Source organism: Pimephales promelas, chromosome 6 (assembly GCF_988280905.1).
Source record: "Pimephales promelas chromosome 6, fPimPro1.hap1.1, whole genome shotgun sequence".
NCBI lineage: Eukaryota > Metazoa > Chordata > Actinopteri > Cypriniformes > Leuciscidae > Pimephales > Pimephales promelas.
Genome location: NC_142774.1, coordinates 26,359,582 through 26,378,351, shown reverse-complemented (window position 1 = coordinate 26,378,351; position 18,770 = coordinate 26,359,582). Strand labels below are relative to the sequence as shown.

The following is an 18,770-nucleotide window of genomic DNA, read 5'->3' as shown; positions in this document are numbered from 1 at the left end:
TCTGGACGGGAGGTGCAAACGTAGCAAAAGGTCTCCATTTTTAAACGAAAACGCAGTAGTGTGGACGGGGCCTATATATAGATCTACCTGTTGAGCCACTTGTGATCGACTAGTTATACCGCAAATGAGTTAAAATGTCAGCGAGCGAGAGACCTTGCGAGAGACCAAGATAAAAAAAAATACTGTAATATTTCTTTAAAAACCTTAATTTCTATTCGACTGAAGAAAGAAAGACATGGACATCTTGTATGACATGGGGTGAGTAAATTATCAGCAACATTTTTTTTTGTGAACTAGTGAACTAATCCTTTAAATGAAACAGCATTAAAACAATTAGAAATGATAAAAAAAACCTCACATAATGAAAATGTTTGTGTCTTGTATTTTTATAGCAATAAAGTATTATGATTATAACTTTGGTTATTAGCATTATTTATATATATAAAAAAACAGTCATTACAGTAATCTTTCATAAACCAAATAATAATTCATATAAAACCAACACAAAAGAACATTTTAAATTAAAAAAGTGAAGTTTTTTACACATGTACATATATATTTGAAACACAAGATTACACTTGAATCTCTGCATCATCCAAGATATCTCTTGGTAGTGTTGCTATTTTTGAATAGCATCCCAAGCCGGTTTCTGAAACCACTGGGGAGGAACTGGGTGTCCTAACAGTAAGTAATGACAGAGAGGGGGAAAAACTAGGAGTCATTGCTGAATGGGTCAGCTCTGTGTTTCTAGTGCAAGTATTGGGCAATCTGACCAGAGGCGATCTTCTATGGGGCATTCTGGGAGGGACAGCACGAATTCCTGGTTGGGCAACTGCTGTGATGAGAGGAGGTGGGTGCAAAAGGCTCTGTGACTCTGGCTCTACATCTCTGGCCCTCATCCCTTCATCTGGAAGCATCCCAATGTCTGTAAAAACAGAGGCCAAAGATTGGAAGCGCGGCTGCCAATTGAGAAAGTAGTCCCAACTGTAGCTCCCATGTAGCGGTTCCTCAGAGGAAATCAGATTGGTGAGTGAGCCCTCAACTGAATCCTGGTTATCAGGCATAGACATGCACCTTCGTATGACCTCCTCCACTTCCTTCATGTTGACTACCTGAGGAAGCATTCCCTCACCTCCTCCTTCATCCCTGAAATTATGGAGACTATCAGAACTGGGCATATCCACTATTCTGACTATACCAATACTGGCACCAGAAGGTGGGTCTTTATCTATCGAGTGAAAGGAGAGTTGGTCTGAGTCCCCAGGAATCCCTGAGTCTGAGACTCTTAATGCCTGTTGTGTTGTTACAGAGCCAAGCTGTTTGTAACGTGGAAACTTGTTGATCATCTTGATCTCTTGATCCTCAGCAGTCTCTTCCTCTGTAGATCCTCTTCCACTTGAGGCTTTTGAGTTTGAGTTTCTTGAAGGGTTTGGGATGTCCAATCTTCCCCATGTGTCTATTGGTTCTTGTAAATTTTGGAGGTTAATACCATGGATACTGCTGTTATGGTTTCCATCTGTTGTTCCTAAAGAGTCAGTCTCAAGGTTAAGGTTAGCAGATAAGGAGGTTTTCTTCTTTACGGCATTCTCTTTGGACCTGTACCTTAGAACAAGGGCAATGAAACTCATTAAAAGGAGGAGTAACACTATCAACGACACAATGAGACTGGCAGTGTGGACACTGAGATCAACACTTGCCAGAGACTTTGCTGAACTGGATATGTTCACAACAACATGACAAGTTGATGACCTGGAGTTCAGTTTGGGGCTGCTTGCTAGAACTAACAGGTCCTCTGTTGTCTCGTTTGAGTTCGATCTTCTCTGATACACAGAGTTTGAGATATATAGACAGCCAGTTGTTTTGTTGACATTGAAAAATGGGGATGGGTTGACTAAAGAGTACTCCACTGAGCCATCCAGACCACCATCATGATCCATAGCAATCAGGTTGCCTATACTTTGGCCAACCTTGGCATTAGTCGGCAGAGAGAAATGATACACATTCTGGGTGAAGATGGGGCTGAACTCATCAATGCCTTCAATTTCGATTTGTAGTCTCAAGGTTGCCACTTGATCTCCTTTATCACGTGCCTCTACCACAAAGCAGAATTCACTCTCTCCTTCATAGTCAAACATCTGCTTGGTGTAGATGTCTCCAGTAAAAGGATCAATACCAAATGCTTCTTTTTTGTCTGGGTTGCTACTGTCATAGTCCACATAACAGGGGTTTAAAATGGAATAAGTAAGTAGTCCGAAGATTCCTGCATCTTCATCAATAGCATGTACCGTGCACACAGGGGTCAAAGCCGGCAGGTTTTCAGACAGCGAGCAGTTGTAGGTGGGGAACATGAAGAATGGGGAATTGTCATTTTCATCAAGTACCAATATGTAAACAACCGCAAATGATACTTTTTTGTCACTTGGAGCACCACAATCTGATGCTTGGACTGTTAAAGTAATTTTTTTATTCTCTTCATAGTCTAGTGTCCCATTAACTTCAAGGACACCGGTTGCAGAGTCCATTCTGATCAAGCCTTTGCTGTTACCTGATATGATGTTGTACGTTACAGTCCCATTTGCCCCTAGATCAGGATCATAGGCAGAGATACGGATAAGGGCTGTACCTATGGGTCTGTTCTCAGTGACCTGTACATGATACTCTGGACTATTGAAAATAGGTGCATTGTCATTAATATCAAGGACTTTGATTGACACTACAGCTGAGCTGTTCAGGGGTGGGGTTCCTCTGTCTGTTACAGTCACAGTCAATGAATAAGTGTCTGTGGTCTCTTGATCCAGTGTATTACAGAGCACTAGTTGGCCAACAGTTCGGCTGTGGGCTTCAGCTGGAATGCTAACAACTTCAAGGCAGAACCGCCTTTCGTCATTTCCAGCTATGATTGCATACTCCAAATGGCTGTTCATATTTGAGTAGTCACTGTCCTCTGCTAATAGAATGAGAAGAGAGCTTCCAACAGATACATCCTCGGGAACACTCACCTGGTATGAGTTCTGTGTGAACAATGGGGCATTATCGTTAAAGTCCACTACCTCTATGTCCACAGAAGTGACACTAAATAGATTGGGGTCCCCACTGTCATGCGCCTCCACCAGCAGCCGTAACATGTTTCCATTTGCAACATTGTCCAGAGGCTTGTTTGTAAACACTGCACCTGTAGGCAGTAGAAAATTCAATAGAAATGCAATTCTACACACAAGATTGTTTTATTATTACAGCAGGACACACTAAATTGAACTATGTTAAAACTAAAACCACTCTAATTTACATAACTGAATAAAACCCCAATAAAAATAATTACTTTTGTATATCTAAAAGATACATTCCATATTATACTGTATATTTGAACTATGAACTATGTTAAAACTAAAACCACTCTAATTTACAAAACTGAATGAAACCCCAATAAAAATAATTACTTTTGTATATCTCAAAGATACATGTCATATTATATTGTATATGCTCAATTTTTCAGTTTTTATTATCATTTATACAACAGTTCTGCTTTTCGAATTGTCTGATTGGCTTAGAGCTTTTTCCAGGCATGGGATAATTTCACACGGAAATTAGGAGCAAATCCAATATAATTTTACAAATACTACAGTTTTTTTTTTACGTTTCATACATTTTTTTTATATATTTCAGGTTTTTTAAATATATTTTTTAATATATTTGTATAAAAGAAAGCTTGCTTTTTTATACAACAACCTTTATTGTATTACTTTAGTTAAAGATTTGTGACCAAATAATTTTTGTAGAAAATTACCATTGTCAGGATCAATGTAGAACCCTCTCACTGGGTTGGAAAGAAGTCTGTATGAAATTCTTCCATTTTGGCCAGAGTCTTTATCAGTTGCCGATACAGACAAAACATATGTGTCAGCTGATGTACGCTCTGGCAACAAAACCTGAATGTGAGCAGTAAAAGATGGTCAATACTGTAAGAAGACCATGAATAGTGCATGATTGTGACCTATGATGCTAAAAAGTGATCAAGTGACCTTAGTTTAATATATTATTATTTATTTTTTTTTTTTTACCTGGTAAGACTCCTGAGAGAAGACTGGAGGGTTATCATTGACATCCAACACATGGATGGAAAGTTCGGCTTCAGTTTGATGGACAGTGTCTGATGCTTCCACTCTCAATGTATAGACAGCTTGATCTTCATAGTCCAGGCTTTTAGTTGTGGTAATTACCCCAGAGTACTGGTCAATTGCAAAACTTTTGCTGGTCCGATCCTCATCTTTGAATCTGTATGTCGCTGAAGGACTAAGGTCTACATCATTTGCAATCACTTGGGTGACAATGTAGCCAACAGGAAGATCTGTGGAGATGACAAAGAAAGAATATGTTCAGTGTGTTGTACTTTAACATTTTGAACACATACTAAAACTCTTCCAAACAAATAAAGAAAGGTGTGAACATGCACTTTGTATCAGTAAACATCTATAAGTTTCTTACTTTCTGCAATGGTCACTGGTTCCATGGATGGAATTGTAGGGCTATTATCATTTACATCTACAACCTGGACACGGACAGTGCAGGTGCCTGTAAGAGGAGGACTTCCCATGTCCTTGACCTGAAGAATTAATCTGTATTTGAAAAAAAAAAAAATTGTTTTCATAAAAAATAGAAATTCATAACTTTTAGGGCTAACAGGAAAATAAATAATTATGATATACTGTAATGTCTAAAGGACTTCCATGATTGTTCAATTAATTTCCAATAGACCATTTCCATATAAACTTAATTGTGAAAGAAATTGAAGTCAAGAAAGTTGCCATACTTGTAGGATGAGAAAATTTCTCTGTCCAAGACAGCATTGGTGGCAAGAATCCCACGAACAGAGTCGATCACAAACGCATTATTGTGGTTCCCATCCACAATGAAGTAACTGATCTGCCCATTTATACCACTGTCAGAATCTGTCGCTAAAACCTACAAAATTATAGTCATATAATGTTAAAATCGGGATCTGAAATGTAAGTTAAAATCTCTTTGGTTAAACTGATGATCATATGCAACATCTTTTATTTTTGATTACAAACTAGTTATATAAGTCATTTTGTGTTATTGTGTGAATCAGTTACAAGATAATTTGGTTACACTTTATTTCGATTTTACCAATTATAAGTAACTTTTCAACTACATGACAAGTAACTCTCATTAGAGTATTAGTATATTATAGTAGACTGTCAGTAGACAGTTTGGTTATGGTTAGGTGTTAGGCTTTGGGTTAGGAGAATAAGTTTACTTGTAGAAGACAAGTTACTTATAGTCAGTTTGGGGACCAACAAAATAAAGTGTTAGGAGATATTAAGCAGAGAGTCTACTAATACTCTAATGACAGTTAGTTGACATGTAGTTGAAAAGTTACTTATAGCTAGTAGAATATCTAAAGTGGACTATCGAAATAAAGTGTTACCGATAATTTCATAATAATTACCATATGGCACGGTCAAACAAATCCAAAAATGTGTACCTGCATGACATAGGTGTTATGAATTTGACCCTCCCATACAGCTGTTCTGTAGTAGCTTTGCTTGAAAACTGGTGCGTTATCATTGATGTCCTGCAGAGTAATGGCCACCCTGGCATAGGCTGTTTGGTGTCCATTTTCAGCCAGAACCACTAGGTAAATTTTACTCTGTACCTCAAAGTCTATCAGTCTCTGCTCCTTAACTGTGATATCACCTGTCAATGGTGATATTTTAGAAAATTAAAAACTTGACAATGCCCCAGGACCACATACTTTATTCTACAAAGAACTTTATACTACAAAGCATGATATTTTTTATTCTTCTACCACTTCTACTTTACTTTCTCAATACTGAAAATATTTAGAGTTTAGAAGTGCCTAACTAAAAGGTCTCTGAGTTAAATTGTTATTCTGTTGTCAACAAAATTGAAAAAAGAACTGAAGAATTATTTTTAAAAAATTGTATTATTATTATTATTATCATACATAAAATTCATGAATAATATGAATGTATTGCAGTATCATCATCATCATTACAAGTACCACCACTAATAATAATAATATTAATAACAATAATGTATTGCTGTATTATTATCATCATTACAATAATAATAATAATGCTGATGACAACAACAACAATAATAATAACAATAATAATTATGAAAAGAAATGAGTACATTTTACTAACACTTTTAATCTACGATGACGCCTATACAATTCTCACCTGTAATTGGGTTAATAGTGAAGGCTTCATTTTCACTGCCACCAAAAATACTGTACTTGATCGTTCCTTCATCTGCTGTCTGGTCATAAGCCACAACATTTGCAACCCAAGAGCCTTAAATGATAAGTGGTACACACAAACACAGTCAGTTAAAGGGTTAGTTCACCCAAAAATGAAAATTAAGTCATTAATTACTCACCCCCATGTTGTACCAACCCCGTAAGACCTTCGTTCATCTTCAGAACACAAATAAAGATATTTTTGATTGAATCTGAGAGCTGGATCAGTCCTACATAGACTGCCTAAGGGACTGGCTCTTGACGGCCCATAAAGTCATTAAAGAAAAGGTTTAAATATTCCATGTGCCTACAGCGGCTCAATTATAAGTTTATCAAGCGACGAGACTACTTTTTGTGCAAAAAAAAACATAAATAACGACTTTATTCCACTATTCCATTACTTCCTTATGGGCGTATGCGCGAGAACTGAGACGAGGACGTTCTCATTCGTCTACTTCTTGTTACCGGCTGCTCACCGCTTAGGAGTTTTACCGCCCCCTGCCGTATAAGATGATGTGCTGATATAACTGGAAGCGCAAAACTTTCTGTTTACAAGCAGAGGAAGATGCGCGCTGTACATACGCTTTTCAATTTGCGTATTTTCCGCACTATAAGGTGCACTTAAAAGCCTTTAATCTTCTAAAAAACGACAGTGTTCCTTATAATCCGGAGCGCTTTATATATGGATCATCATTTTATACGGTAGGTGGCGGTAAAAGTCCTAAGCAGTGAGCAGCCGGTAACAAGAAGTAGACGAATGAGAATGTCCTCGTCTCAGTTCTCGCGCATGCGCCCATAAGGAAGTAATGGAATAGTGGAATAAAGTCGTTATTTATGTTTTTTTCGCACAAAAAGTAGTCTCGTCGCTTGATAAACTTATAATTGAGCCGCTGTAGGCACATGGAATATTTAAACATTTTCTTTAATGACTTTATGTGCCGTCAAGAGCCAGTCCCTTAGGCAGTCTATCTAGGACTGATCCAGCTCTCAGATTCAATCAAAAATATCTTTATTTGTGTTCCGAAGATGAACGAAGGTCTTACGGGGTTGGAACAGCATGGGGGTGAGTAATTAATGACTTAATTTTCATTTTTGGGTGAACTAACCCTTTAAGCATCCACAATTACTGACCTTCTCAGAAATACAAGTTTTTTCGAAAATTAAACACATCAAGGTAAATCAATGCTGAAATGCCAAGAAAAATATCTCAAAGGTGGAAAAACATCTAAAATCTGTAAGCTTAAAAAGAGATGCTCAAAGTATACCTGTTTTGCTATTTTCTGGTATGATGACTTCATAGAGTTCCTCAGTAAACTGCAATGCCGGCTCTTCACTCTTAAGGTGAATGAGTAGAAGGCAGCTAGAGGTGAGGGAAGGTTTACCTAGATCCACAGCCCGTATCCGGAGCAGCTTTGTCCCAAACACCTCATTACTCAGGGGGACTTTCAACCTGACAGCTCCAGACCCATCAACCTGAAACAGCTCATCTTCTTCTGCTAGGCTAAACAATACTGTCCCATTGTCTCCTTGGTCTGGATCTTCGGCTGTAACTGTTATGATGGATCGATTAGGACGTGCGGTCATGGAAGAGATTGACACCTGCATGGGTTCCTTAACGCATGCAGGTGGATTGTCATTAATATCTTCTACATGTATTGTAACTGTAGCGATTGAGCTTCGTGGACCTTGGCTGCAGCCATCAGTAGCTACAGCGCGGAAGACATGCTGGGAACGAGTTTCACGGTCCAATGGCTTTGTGAGCCTTACTACACCAGTAGAACCATTAACATAAAAGTTTCCAGAATTCTCCTCCTCCAAGGAGAAGGTCACTACACCATTGGGCCCCTCATCGGGATCCCATGCAATCAGATGTAGGATCTCTGAACCCACATGGAGCCCCTCACTAATGCTGGCACGATAGCTTTTCCGAGAAAATGAGGGGCTGTTATCGTTTTCATCTGAGAGGGTGACGTACAGCAGTGCAGTGGAGCTCAGAGGTGGACGCCCATGGTCAGAAGCAGTGATGAGAAGGGAGTAGTTGGATCGTTCCTCTCTGTCCAGGAATCGAAGGGTGCTGATCGCCCCAGTCACATCGTCAATGCTGAAACACTCTTCAGCTTATAATAGTGGAAAAAAAAGAGAGACAAGCACTGATTCAGACCCTGAAAGTTTTTCTTGAAGTATACATTATTTTTGTATTAAACATACCATTCAAATGTTTTGGATCAGAAAGATTTTTATTTTTATTTTTCAACATTTCAATTTAGATTTATTTATTTATTTATTTATTTTTAGATTTCTGAATGATCAAGTGACACAGAAGACTGGAGTAATGAAAATTAAGCTTTGCCTTCACAGGAATAAATTAGATTTTAAAATATATTAAAGTGCCATTAATATGCTTTTTCTGCAGTGTAATATAGTTGTCCATGTCTTCAATGCGATGCCATGTTGTCCATGTCTCCATAAAACCGAGCATTTTTGAGCTAGGCTCAAAACTAGGGTAGAAAATAGCCTATTACTTATTCATTTGGATGTTTTTTGATGTAAAAACCAAGCGAACATCATAAGTTGACCTCAGATAACAAAATTTAAACATTTAAAAATACAGTTCATGTCCCCTTTAAAGTGTGAGGTTTATAATGAAAAAAAGAATGAAATCGAAAGCGAGCAGCTCTGAAAGCGTGTTAAACCAGTTAAAAGTTACTGACTGACAGCTTACAGCTTGATCTGCTATTTGTTGCGCTTAGCTTTAAGAATTAAAACTAATTTTATGGAAAATTGCTTCCACCATTATGTTAGGAAACACTCTTATCAGAATATTTTATTTTAAGATTGTGTATATTTTAAGATAAACCTGTCAAGTTATTAGGCAATGTCTCATGCAGGTTCCTTTTGTGTTTTATATAATGACTAGTAGGATGTGCACTAGGCATGTTTTCTTTGATTGGTTTTCCCTGAAGAGAAAGGCTAAATTTCGTTGTCGAAAACTAAAGAAAAAGAGTGATGCAAGTTTGTTGCATTTTACTATGAGATGAGAGTTAATAATTTATCTCTCATCCATCCACAATTTTTTTAATGTTATTATCTGCAGCATTCACGGATATAACTGCAATCCACGCATCACTACTATGTGTACAAGTGGCAAGGAAGCCTCCGGAGATGAAATTCAGATATCGTAACTGGAGTTTCATTTCTGACCCTTGCTGTAAACAATTAGACCAATTACAACAGACTGGACCACCTGACCAATCAGAGCAGAGTAGGTTCTCGGAAAAGAGGGGTTTATAGCAAGACCGATTCCCTTTGTCGAACCGTTTCAGACACTGCGAGAAAAGAGGTGATGATGCACCAAGCCACAAATTGTGTCCCACTCTCTCATCTGTTGCTCTTTCCAATTTATTAGATTAGGGTTATGCTCCTTGATAAACATATTTATGGGTGTAGAGCTTGGCAGATGAGAGCTGGCATGGACGAAGTCACAGTAAACAGCCCACTCTCTCATATGTTGTCATCCCCAGTTCAACAGATTAAGCAGGGTTATGCTCTCTAGTGAATAGGTTAGTGCCGTTTACCAGAATAGTCGAAGGTAATAGTGCTGCCTTTTAACAAAGCAGAGCTATATTATGCATGCCAGACAAGTAATTGGCAATCATTTTAAGTAATTAAAATTAAAAGTCACTTTGTAAAGAAAGACTTTGTGCCAGACTAAACATGTAATGCGCATGTACATGCTGTCACCGTTTTCATAGATTCACGTTTTTGAAGTTTACACAGAGATAATAATGATGGGCAGGACTGCCATCAGCCAATAATACTGCAGGGGATACAGGGAGATACGTAACCCAAAGAGGTTATTTTATTGTGTACTACTATTTCAAAATTATAGTTACTATTGTAATCTCCATTTCCTGCTGGAGCGAACAAGATGCAGTGTTGATGACACTAGGGATCGCATTTGGGGGCCCCAAATAACTCTGACACTTTGATAAAAGACAAATAAGAATTGGTGAGTAAAATTTCTAAAAGGAGCCGGCATGCATCCACTCATTCAGGTTTGTGCTGAGGAGCCGAGAGTATGTACCGGCCATTTCAGCAGGTGGTTCAATGTTGTAGCAGGAGGGACACTATGTTTCGTTCCCTCTATCAGGTAATGGAGGTTACAATAGTCACTAAAACGTTGCCCATTTGTCACTCAGATTTTAGAGCTGGGGAAGAGCTCTTCTTCCGAAGTAGGAAAAAAAAACACTACGGAGACCACATCCTGCCAAAGGGGAGGTTAATATGTGGAGAACACATCACATGGACTTATCAACGGGGAAGTACCACACATGGAAAGAAGTCGCTGCAGTAGTCCCTAAAAGGGCCAAAAGGGCACAGCAGAGCACACCCTGTGCTTGATAAGCCAAGGAAATGGCATCAATTATCAACCCCTGTTTGGAAATAGCCTCCTTCTGCTGACCCCCTAAACAAACAAAGGTTTGTCTGAGAGGTTCTAAAGCTCTCCATTCGGTCCAATTAAACAGACAGGGCGCATACTGGATACATCAACGATACTGGGTCAGCCTCGTCAAGTCAGCCACTTGATCCCTTAGAAGGGTTGGTGGGAACTTTGGACATGTAGCCGGCTGGGATCTCAGTATCACTTGAGAGAATGCCAAACTGAACTCAAGGCACGTTTCACTGAAAGAAAACCCTGCAGGTCCCCGACCCTCTTGATGGATGTTAGCGGGTTCAGGAGCACCGTCTTCAAGGAAAGGGCACTTAAGTCAACTGACTCCAGGGGCTCGAAAAAGCTATAAACCCAGCAATTCTACAGGGAGGTTCCATGAGGGAATAAGGCACAGTCTTGGAGGATTTAACCTCCTGGTGCTTTTGAGGAACCTGATTATTGGGTCGTGCTTTCCTTAAGATCTACTGTAGAGTGGGACAGCCGTATAGTACCTCTCCTGCAGGAAGGAAAGCACTGACGTGAATAGGCATATCTGTGGGTCTTCCTTTTGGAAAGAACACCAGAATAGACTTCACTTCAACTCATTGTAAGGGCTCAAGCCTGAGTGATAGCCCCTCAAGTCTTCCATGTCCCATCTAGGGGCCAGATATAGAGGTTCCAGAAGTCTGGGCTCAGGTGCCAGGTTGTGCCCCATACCTGAGAAAGGAGGTCCCTCCTCGGGGGGGATTTACCAGGGAGCTCGGAGAAACAAGTCTGGGTGGAACAATGCGACACAACCAACAGTACCTGTTATTCATCATCCCTGACTTTGCACAATGTCTATGCAATCAGGATCACAGGGGGAAAATAATATTTGCGCAGGCCCTGGGGCCAGCTGTGTGCCAGTGCGTCCATGCCAAGGGGGACCTTGGTCAGGAAAATAGCACAGAGGGCAGTGGGAGCATTCTTGCCAAGTGAACAGATTAGAACTTGCCAAATTGACCCCAAATGTGATGGACCACCCAGGGGTTGAGTCTCCTCTCTCCCTGGAGCGTCACTTGTCATGACAGCACGTCCACTTCACAGTTGAGATCACCTGGGATGTAAGTGGCCCACAGTAACTTCAGGTGGGCGAGTTGCAACATGTGAATGGCCATACTGTTAGTAACTTTAGGCAATTGATATTCCAAATGCTGTCGAGGTCCTGTCCAGGAGGCTGAGGCTGCGTGCTTGTTGCATACAACACCACAAGCCAGACTTGAATGAAGCATTTGCTATGACAACAACATGTCTGGACACTTGTTCTAAGGGAACCCCTGCCCCTAGAAATACAAGGTCTGTCCAAGGGTTGAACGTACAGTGACATATCGGCATTATAGCCAAGCAATGTGTACCGCACTGTCATGCCCATCTCGGGACTTAAGTCTGAAGCCAGTGGTCTCAAAAGCATCAACCCGAGTGGCATTACTACCACAGAAGAATATGGCATCCTCTTGCGGTAGTAATGCCGCTAGGGTTGATGCATATGAGACCCCAGGAGCCTCTGAAATTGTTTCAGAGGGGCCGCTGTTCTTCCTTTGGAATGATTTCAGGCAATTCAGTACCAACTTGATGGGTTCGCTTATTCGATGCCCTCTAGCAGGGAAAGGATAGTCTCTGCGACTTTCACAAAGATGCGTGGAGACAGGGAAAGCCTGAAGGGGAGGACCTTGTACTGGTATGTCTGACCCTCGAAAAGCAATCCGAAGAAATGCTCTCTGTTGAGGTAAAATCAAGACATGGATGTACATGTCCTTCAGGTCTATCATCGTGAACCAATCCTATCAAAATGCACCTCTGCATCAAAATCTTGAAGAGAAGCCTGTACAGGGCCCAGTTCAAAACTCATAGATCTAAGATTGGTCGTATCCTATTGCCTTTATGAGGTATGAAGTAAGGGCTGTAAAATCCATTCTTCATCTAGGCTGAAGGAGTAGGCTCTGTAACGTCCTTCGCCAAGAGCACTGCAATTTCTCCACACAGAACAGGGGCATCTTTTCCTGACACCAAGTAAAAAGGACAGCATTGAACCAGGGCAGGCGCCTGGCGAACTGAATCGCATAGCCAAGTCTAAACAAATCTGAATGAGTGAATGCATGCCAGCTTCTTTTTATACGCATATGTCCGGGGTTACTGTATGTTAGCTGTAAACAGCAAATACATAATTTCAGTTGCAGTACATCTATCTTCAATATACAACTGCCATTCCATGTATGTATTCATCACTTCAATGAGATCCTTGTTTCTGCCTTAAATTATTACATTATTAGCAAACCTGTGTGATTTGTATATCTACATTACATAACTTGGACACACATCTGATAACAGATCACTCTAAATTGTAATGTAGACATGCATTTTCTGTAAAGCAGCTTTGAAACAATATATATTACTTAGGGCCAATCCCAATTCTACCCCTTACCCCTTCACTTTCTCCTAGCCCTACCCCTTCGCCTTCCCCTTGACCCTTGAAACAGAGTGGCAATGCGTAGGGGAGAAAATATTCCCCTAAGAAATGGGACACCACTACGCCTCCGTTAAACGTCATTATAAGTCGTCGCTAGCGCCTACGTCACAGGAGATGCGCCGATGTTTATCACAACTTCCAAGATGCCGTCGACAGCTGCAGTTATCTCAGTCGCGTGGGTTACAGCTATTTTCTTGCATTTATCTTGTGAAGTTCGCAGGAAACAACGGAGACGACGAAAATATGTTGCGGGACTATCGTTAGCAAACTACAGTAATTTTAGCGATTTTTTTTTTTTTTTTTTTTTAACAAACGTTTCTGTGAAGAAACTGACCGTAAATATGAACACAATATTGAATGTAACATAAAGCAAATCATTGTTTGTCGTTACAATACTTATTAAAGCCACAAATACTTAAATTTATGGGTCTCCTTTGTCGCTTGGGCAGCCAGCCTGGGTTAGCAGTGACACTTCTCGTACCCCTTCGTTTGAAGTGTGCTCCCGAAAAATCTTCGTTTGAAGGGCTATCTGGCCCTTCTCCCTAGCTCTCCCCCTCCAACCAAAAGAGAATTGGGACAACCCTACCCCTTCACGTGGACGCGCAAAACGGAGGGGAAGGGGAAAGTGAAGGGGTAAGGGGTAGAATTGGGATTGGCCCTTAGTAAAAGTACTTTACAACTAAATGTGAATTTATTTGAATTGAATAAATTATACTATCTGAAAAGTAGGTTATGGAATTCCAGAATGGGGATGTAAAAGTATTGTTTCTACTCAGAGCTCAAATTAAAAACATTTTGTTTTCTAATCCCTTGTATCAATTTATAAAATATCATGAAATCAGTTAGATGTAAAACCAGTAAATGTCAATAATGTCAAGGACAGATTAATTTACTTACCTTCTATGGAGTACTGAATAGTTCCATTTAGACCATCATCAACATCTGAGGCCTGGATGATGTGAATGACTCCAGGAGGCAAGTTCTCTGGGATAACTATGTGCAAATCAGGCTGAGAGATTTCTGGAGTGTTGTCATTATCATCCAGGATGAAGCACAGGACTGTTGCAGTGCCGGAGAGAGATGGAGTCCCACTATCCTCTGCCTGAACTGTAAAGCAGTCAAAAACACAAGGAGGTGACTAGGTTATTATAATCAGGGAATCATTGACAAGTGAAGGTTGCACTTAAAACAGCACTTAAAATTCCAGTGGTTTAAGTATTTTAATGAACATGCGATTACAGATTATTAAAAACATTGTGCAAATGTCCTGAAACAAAGAAAAAAAAAAAAGCTTTGACGGTTATCACAGTGAACTACTGTAAAACTAAAACTATATATATATATATAAAAAAACAAAAACATTTTATTACATATAAATAAAAACAGACATTTCCAATTTTTGGAATACAGACAAAAGACAACAAATTTACTAAAACTTTAACTGAAGTTTAATCGAAAAAAGGAACATTTAAAAATAAAACTAATTTCAAATTATTAATAAAAATTATATAATAGAATAAAAAATATTCTAAAACAATGGTTCCCAAGCCCGGTCCTGGAGTACCCCCAGCAACTGTGAAGGTTTAGGGGCCAGATCAGAGTAATAAATCCAGTTAAAAATCAAGGATTCGCAATTCCAGTCCTCGAGCCTCCCCGCTCTGCATATTTTATGTGACTCTCTTATCTGAAACGCTCAGTTGAAGGGTGGGATCCCTTCGACCATATGTGCACTGCTAACCCTGACTTGAAAGGGTATTTTGAGATCTTAAGATTCCCATCTGAAGCAGGTGTGTTTGTATGCAGCTGTTCACAGTTGTAAAGTATGTGAGATGCGACAGTTACAAATCAACTATCATGATTATGGGTTAAATAAGTTAAAAAGAAAAATGACCAAATTATGTCCTATTTTCTTTATTTTATTATGCTTATGTTAATTTATTATGAATAATTAATTAATTCTTATATAAATGTATTATATATCAGAGATCTTTAGATTCTGCCTTAGAGATCCTAAAACTTGTGTTTGTTTTAGTGAATACTGTGTGTTTAGTGAATACCCTGTGTGTTTGGTAATTGTATGCTCCCAGTTTATGTAACTGTACATCCTCTCCATTCATGGTACCTCTCGTTATTGTATTCCCTACATTAGTCCACTAATACTGTTCACTTGAAGGAGTGAATAAAAAAAAAAATTCAGACAGCCGTTAAGCATTCATGGGTAACACTTTATACTAACTGCACGCTATTAATCATTTGTTAAGCATGAGGAAACAGTTAATTAATCATTCATAAAGCATTAATAGACATTAATAAGCAGTTTATAAATACAGCTATAAATGCTTTTTTCTCGATTTATAAGCATATCTGTGTCATGAATCGCGCCTCTGTGGCTCTCTCCGCTCAACCCAGAGCTCCGTCTCCTGAGTAGTGAACTTCATTTCCCATAAGCCCCGTACCTAGGTCTGATCACCGGCACAGGTGATCCTCATTCACCGCTCTATATAAACAGCCCACTGACTTTCCATCAGTGCAAAGTCTTGTTTTGCCCTGGCGACATTTCTGAGCGTTTCTCTGTTGACTATCTGGATTCTCTGTGTATTGACCCGTGACTGTTATTGGACCTTGATTCTCTGTTTGCTGCCTGCCTTGACCCTTGCCTGTTTCTCCTGGACCACGATCATTGCCGCCTGCCCTGACCCCTGCCTGGTATCGTTTATGTTCTTGGATTGCCTGCTCTATGTTTGATGCTGATCGTTGACTCTTGCCTGTTTGACTATTCTTAATAAATACACTGCATATGGATCTGAACGCCTCTGACTCTCCATTACAATCTGTAATGTGTTTAATAATTGTATTTTCATACTTTGTCAATGATAAATTATTAATTTCTAAATGAAGTATCGCATTATTTACAAAGCAGTTATTTAAGGGTTGTCAGTCATTCATAAGATCACTTAGAATTTGTAAGTAAATGTAGTAAATACAGGTAGTTATAAAGCATTTAGTAGTAGTCATTTAACTCTTTTGTGAGCTAATCTAAAGTGAGGACTATTCATGCCTTGTAAAGGATTTATAAAGGAGATTTAAAGGTGCATCAATCTTCTAATTTAAATGTAACAAACACAACACAGTGATAAAGAACATAAATGCTTATAAATGCTTTACAAGGCATGATAGTCCTCACTTTAGATGAGCTCACGAAATAGTTAACTGACCACGACTAAATGCTTTATAACTACCCGAATTAACCCTGAATTACAGCATAAATACATGTTAATAAAACATTTATTAACACACTATGTAACCATCACTATATGTCTGAATAATAAGATGTATGAATATACATTTAAATAGTTTATTAATCATTTACTTACACATTCTAAGTAATCTTATGAACCACTGACAACTCTTAAATAACTGGTTAATAAAAAAAGGCAATTCTTCATTAAGAAATAATAAATTGATATTTAATAAAGGATGAAAATACAATTATTAAACAAATATGCTTTTAAATCAAGAAGAAAGCATTTACCGCTTATTAATTTCGATTAATGCTTTATGAATGATGAATTAACTGTTTACTCATGCTTAACTAATGATTATTAGCGTGCAGTTATTATAAAGTGTTACCCATAATTGGATTGTACACACGTTATTGTAGTGCAATGTGGGATTGAAATTTGATATTTGAGGGTATAGGGGGCGATTTCAGATTCAGCCATACTGTGCAGAGCAAGGAAAAAAAATTGTAAAACATCTGAAACCATTTACCATGCTAATAGTCCTATTCCAGACTATATAATTTTACAAATAATATATTAATACAGCAAAAAAAAAAAAATGTATCTGTTAAATATATCTTTGTCAATCAATAATCCCTACCACTAAAAAAAGCTCATATAAATCATGTCCTTCAGTGTCTAATTTTTAGAAGCAAGTTTGATTAGACAGTGCGACAATGTGAGTTCATAATATTCAATAATTGCTAAGTATATAACTTAAATAGTGTATTACAGATTCTTAAGTGAACACTGAAAAATTAAAAAAAAAGGTTTAGGAAGGACCGGGAGGAAGGATTCAGGCAGATGGAAGAACTCACCTCTGAGAGTAAACCTGGATTGGATCTCTCTGTCTAGCCGAGTGGAGGTGCTGATCTGACCCGTGTGAGTGTTTATCGTGAAGAGCTCATATGCAGGGCCGGGTAACAAGCTGTAGCTAATAGCAGAATTCACCTCTGTGGGAAACACACACTTAAAGGGTTAGTTCACCCAAAAATGAAAATTCTGTCAGTATTTACTCACCCTCATGTTGTTCCAAACCTCTATGTGTTTATTTTTTCTGCTATACACAAAGGAAGATATTTTAAAGAATGTTTTAATCAAACAGATCTCATTCCCCATTGACTACCATAGTAGGAAAAAATACATATATGGTAGTCAATGGGGAATGAGATCTGTTTGATTAAAACATTCTTCCAAATATCTTCCTTTGTGTTCAGGAGAACAAATAAACACATAGAGGTTTGGAACAACATGAGGGTGAGTAAATACTGACAGAATTTTCATTTTTGGGTGAACTAACCCTTTAATCTTAATACAACTCTTCACAGATTGGTCATCAGACCAGAAAATGAGTTTGTCTACAAGTAGTTGCCCCAACATCTTCTGATTCTGATTGCATGACATAATGACAGAGAGCTGTATATGGCATCTTCTGCGGTAGTAAGCCACTCAGGTTGATGCATATGAGACCTCAGGAGCATGTACAGGGCCCAGTTCAAAACTCATAGATCTAAGATTGGTCGTAACCTATCGCCATGTATACATTTTCAATGGAGGGACAGAAAACTCTAAAGACTAAATCTAAAATATCTTAAACTGTGTCCCGAAGATGAACGGAGGTCTTACGGGATTGAAACGACATGAGGGTCAGTCATTAATGACATGATTTTCATTTTTGGGTGAACTAATTCTTTAATAAGCACTTTTGTTAAAAAATTAAATGTTTGTCAAAGAAATAAAAATAACATTACTTATTAATATTGTCACATTAAGTTGGTTTTGGTTTAATTTTCAATGACTTTTAGTTTGTTATCCTTATTTCCTGTGTTTTCTTCCTTTTTGTTTGGTTGTCACGGTAATTCATTATTTCACTGACTAGTACACACCTGGGGCCTCATGTATCAACACTGGGTACGTACAAAAACACGGCGTACGCCAGCTTTCACGTTCACGGCCAGATGTACTAACAGTGAAATTAACGGAAGAATGTGCGTTCCTCCAAGTAAACTTCATGTCTGGCGTACGTACATTTGCCTTGATTTGTCCGTTGGCGACTCCTAGAGGCAATAAGGTGAAGTGGCAAACATTACACTACGAATTGTTCTATCGCACCACCAGCTGTCAGATATTGCTTAATGATATGTCAAATAATGTATCAATTACAAATTATGTCACACGAGTCTTATTAAAATATTCTATTATGCAATAAAGTAAGAACATAAAGCATGCGCAAACCCGTCTAGCAATGGCAGCGTTGGCTTTACTAGG

General features: G+C 38.7%; 1 protein-coding gene across 1 annotated transcript in view; it reads right to left on the bottom strand.

Annotated features, from left to right (window-relative positions):
- Nucleotides 1–226: 226 nt before the first annotated feature.
- dchs2 (dachsous cadherin-related 2) overlaps nt 227–18,770 on the bottom strand; it is a 52,659-nt gene continuing 34,115 nt past the window's right edge. The window contains exons 11-20 of the mRNA XM_039694036.2: nt 17,321–17,455; nt 14,119–14,328; nt 7,549–8,400; nt 6,225–6,338; nt 5,504–5,715; nt 4,808–4,959; nt 4,483–4,613; nt 4,059–4,345; nt 3,785–3,926; nt 227–3,172 (exon numbers count right to left, since the gene is read on the bottom strand). Coding sequence (XP_039549970.2) covers nt 573–3,172; nt 3,785–3,926; nt 4,059–4,345; nt 4,483–4,613; nt 4,808–4,959; nt 5,504–5,715; nt 6,225–6,338; nt 7,549–8,400; nt 14,119–14,328; nt 17,321–17,455 — 4,835 coding nt within the window. The 3' untranslated portion in view covers nt 227–572. The remainder of the gene's footprint in view (nt 3,173–3,784; nt 3,927–4,058; nt 4,346–4,482; nt 4,614–4,807; nt 4,960–5,503; nt 5,716–6,224; nt 6,339–7,548; nt 8,401–14,118; nt 14,329–17,320; nt 17,456–18,770) is intronic.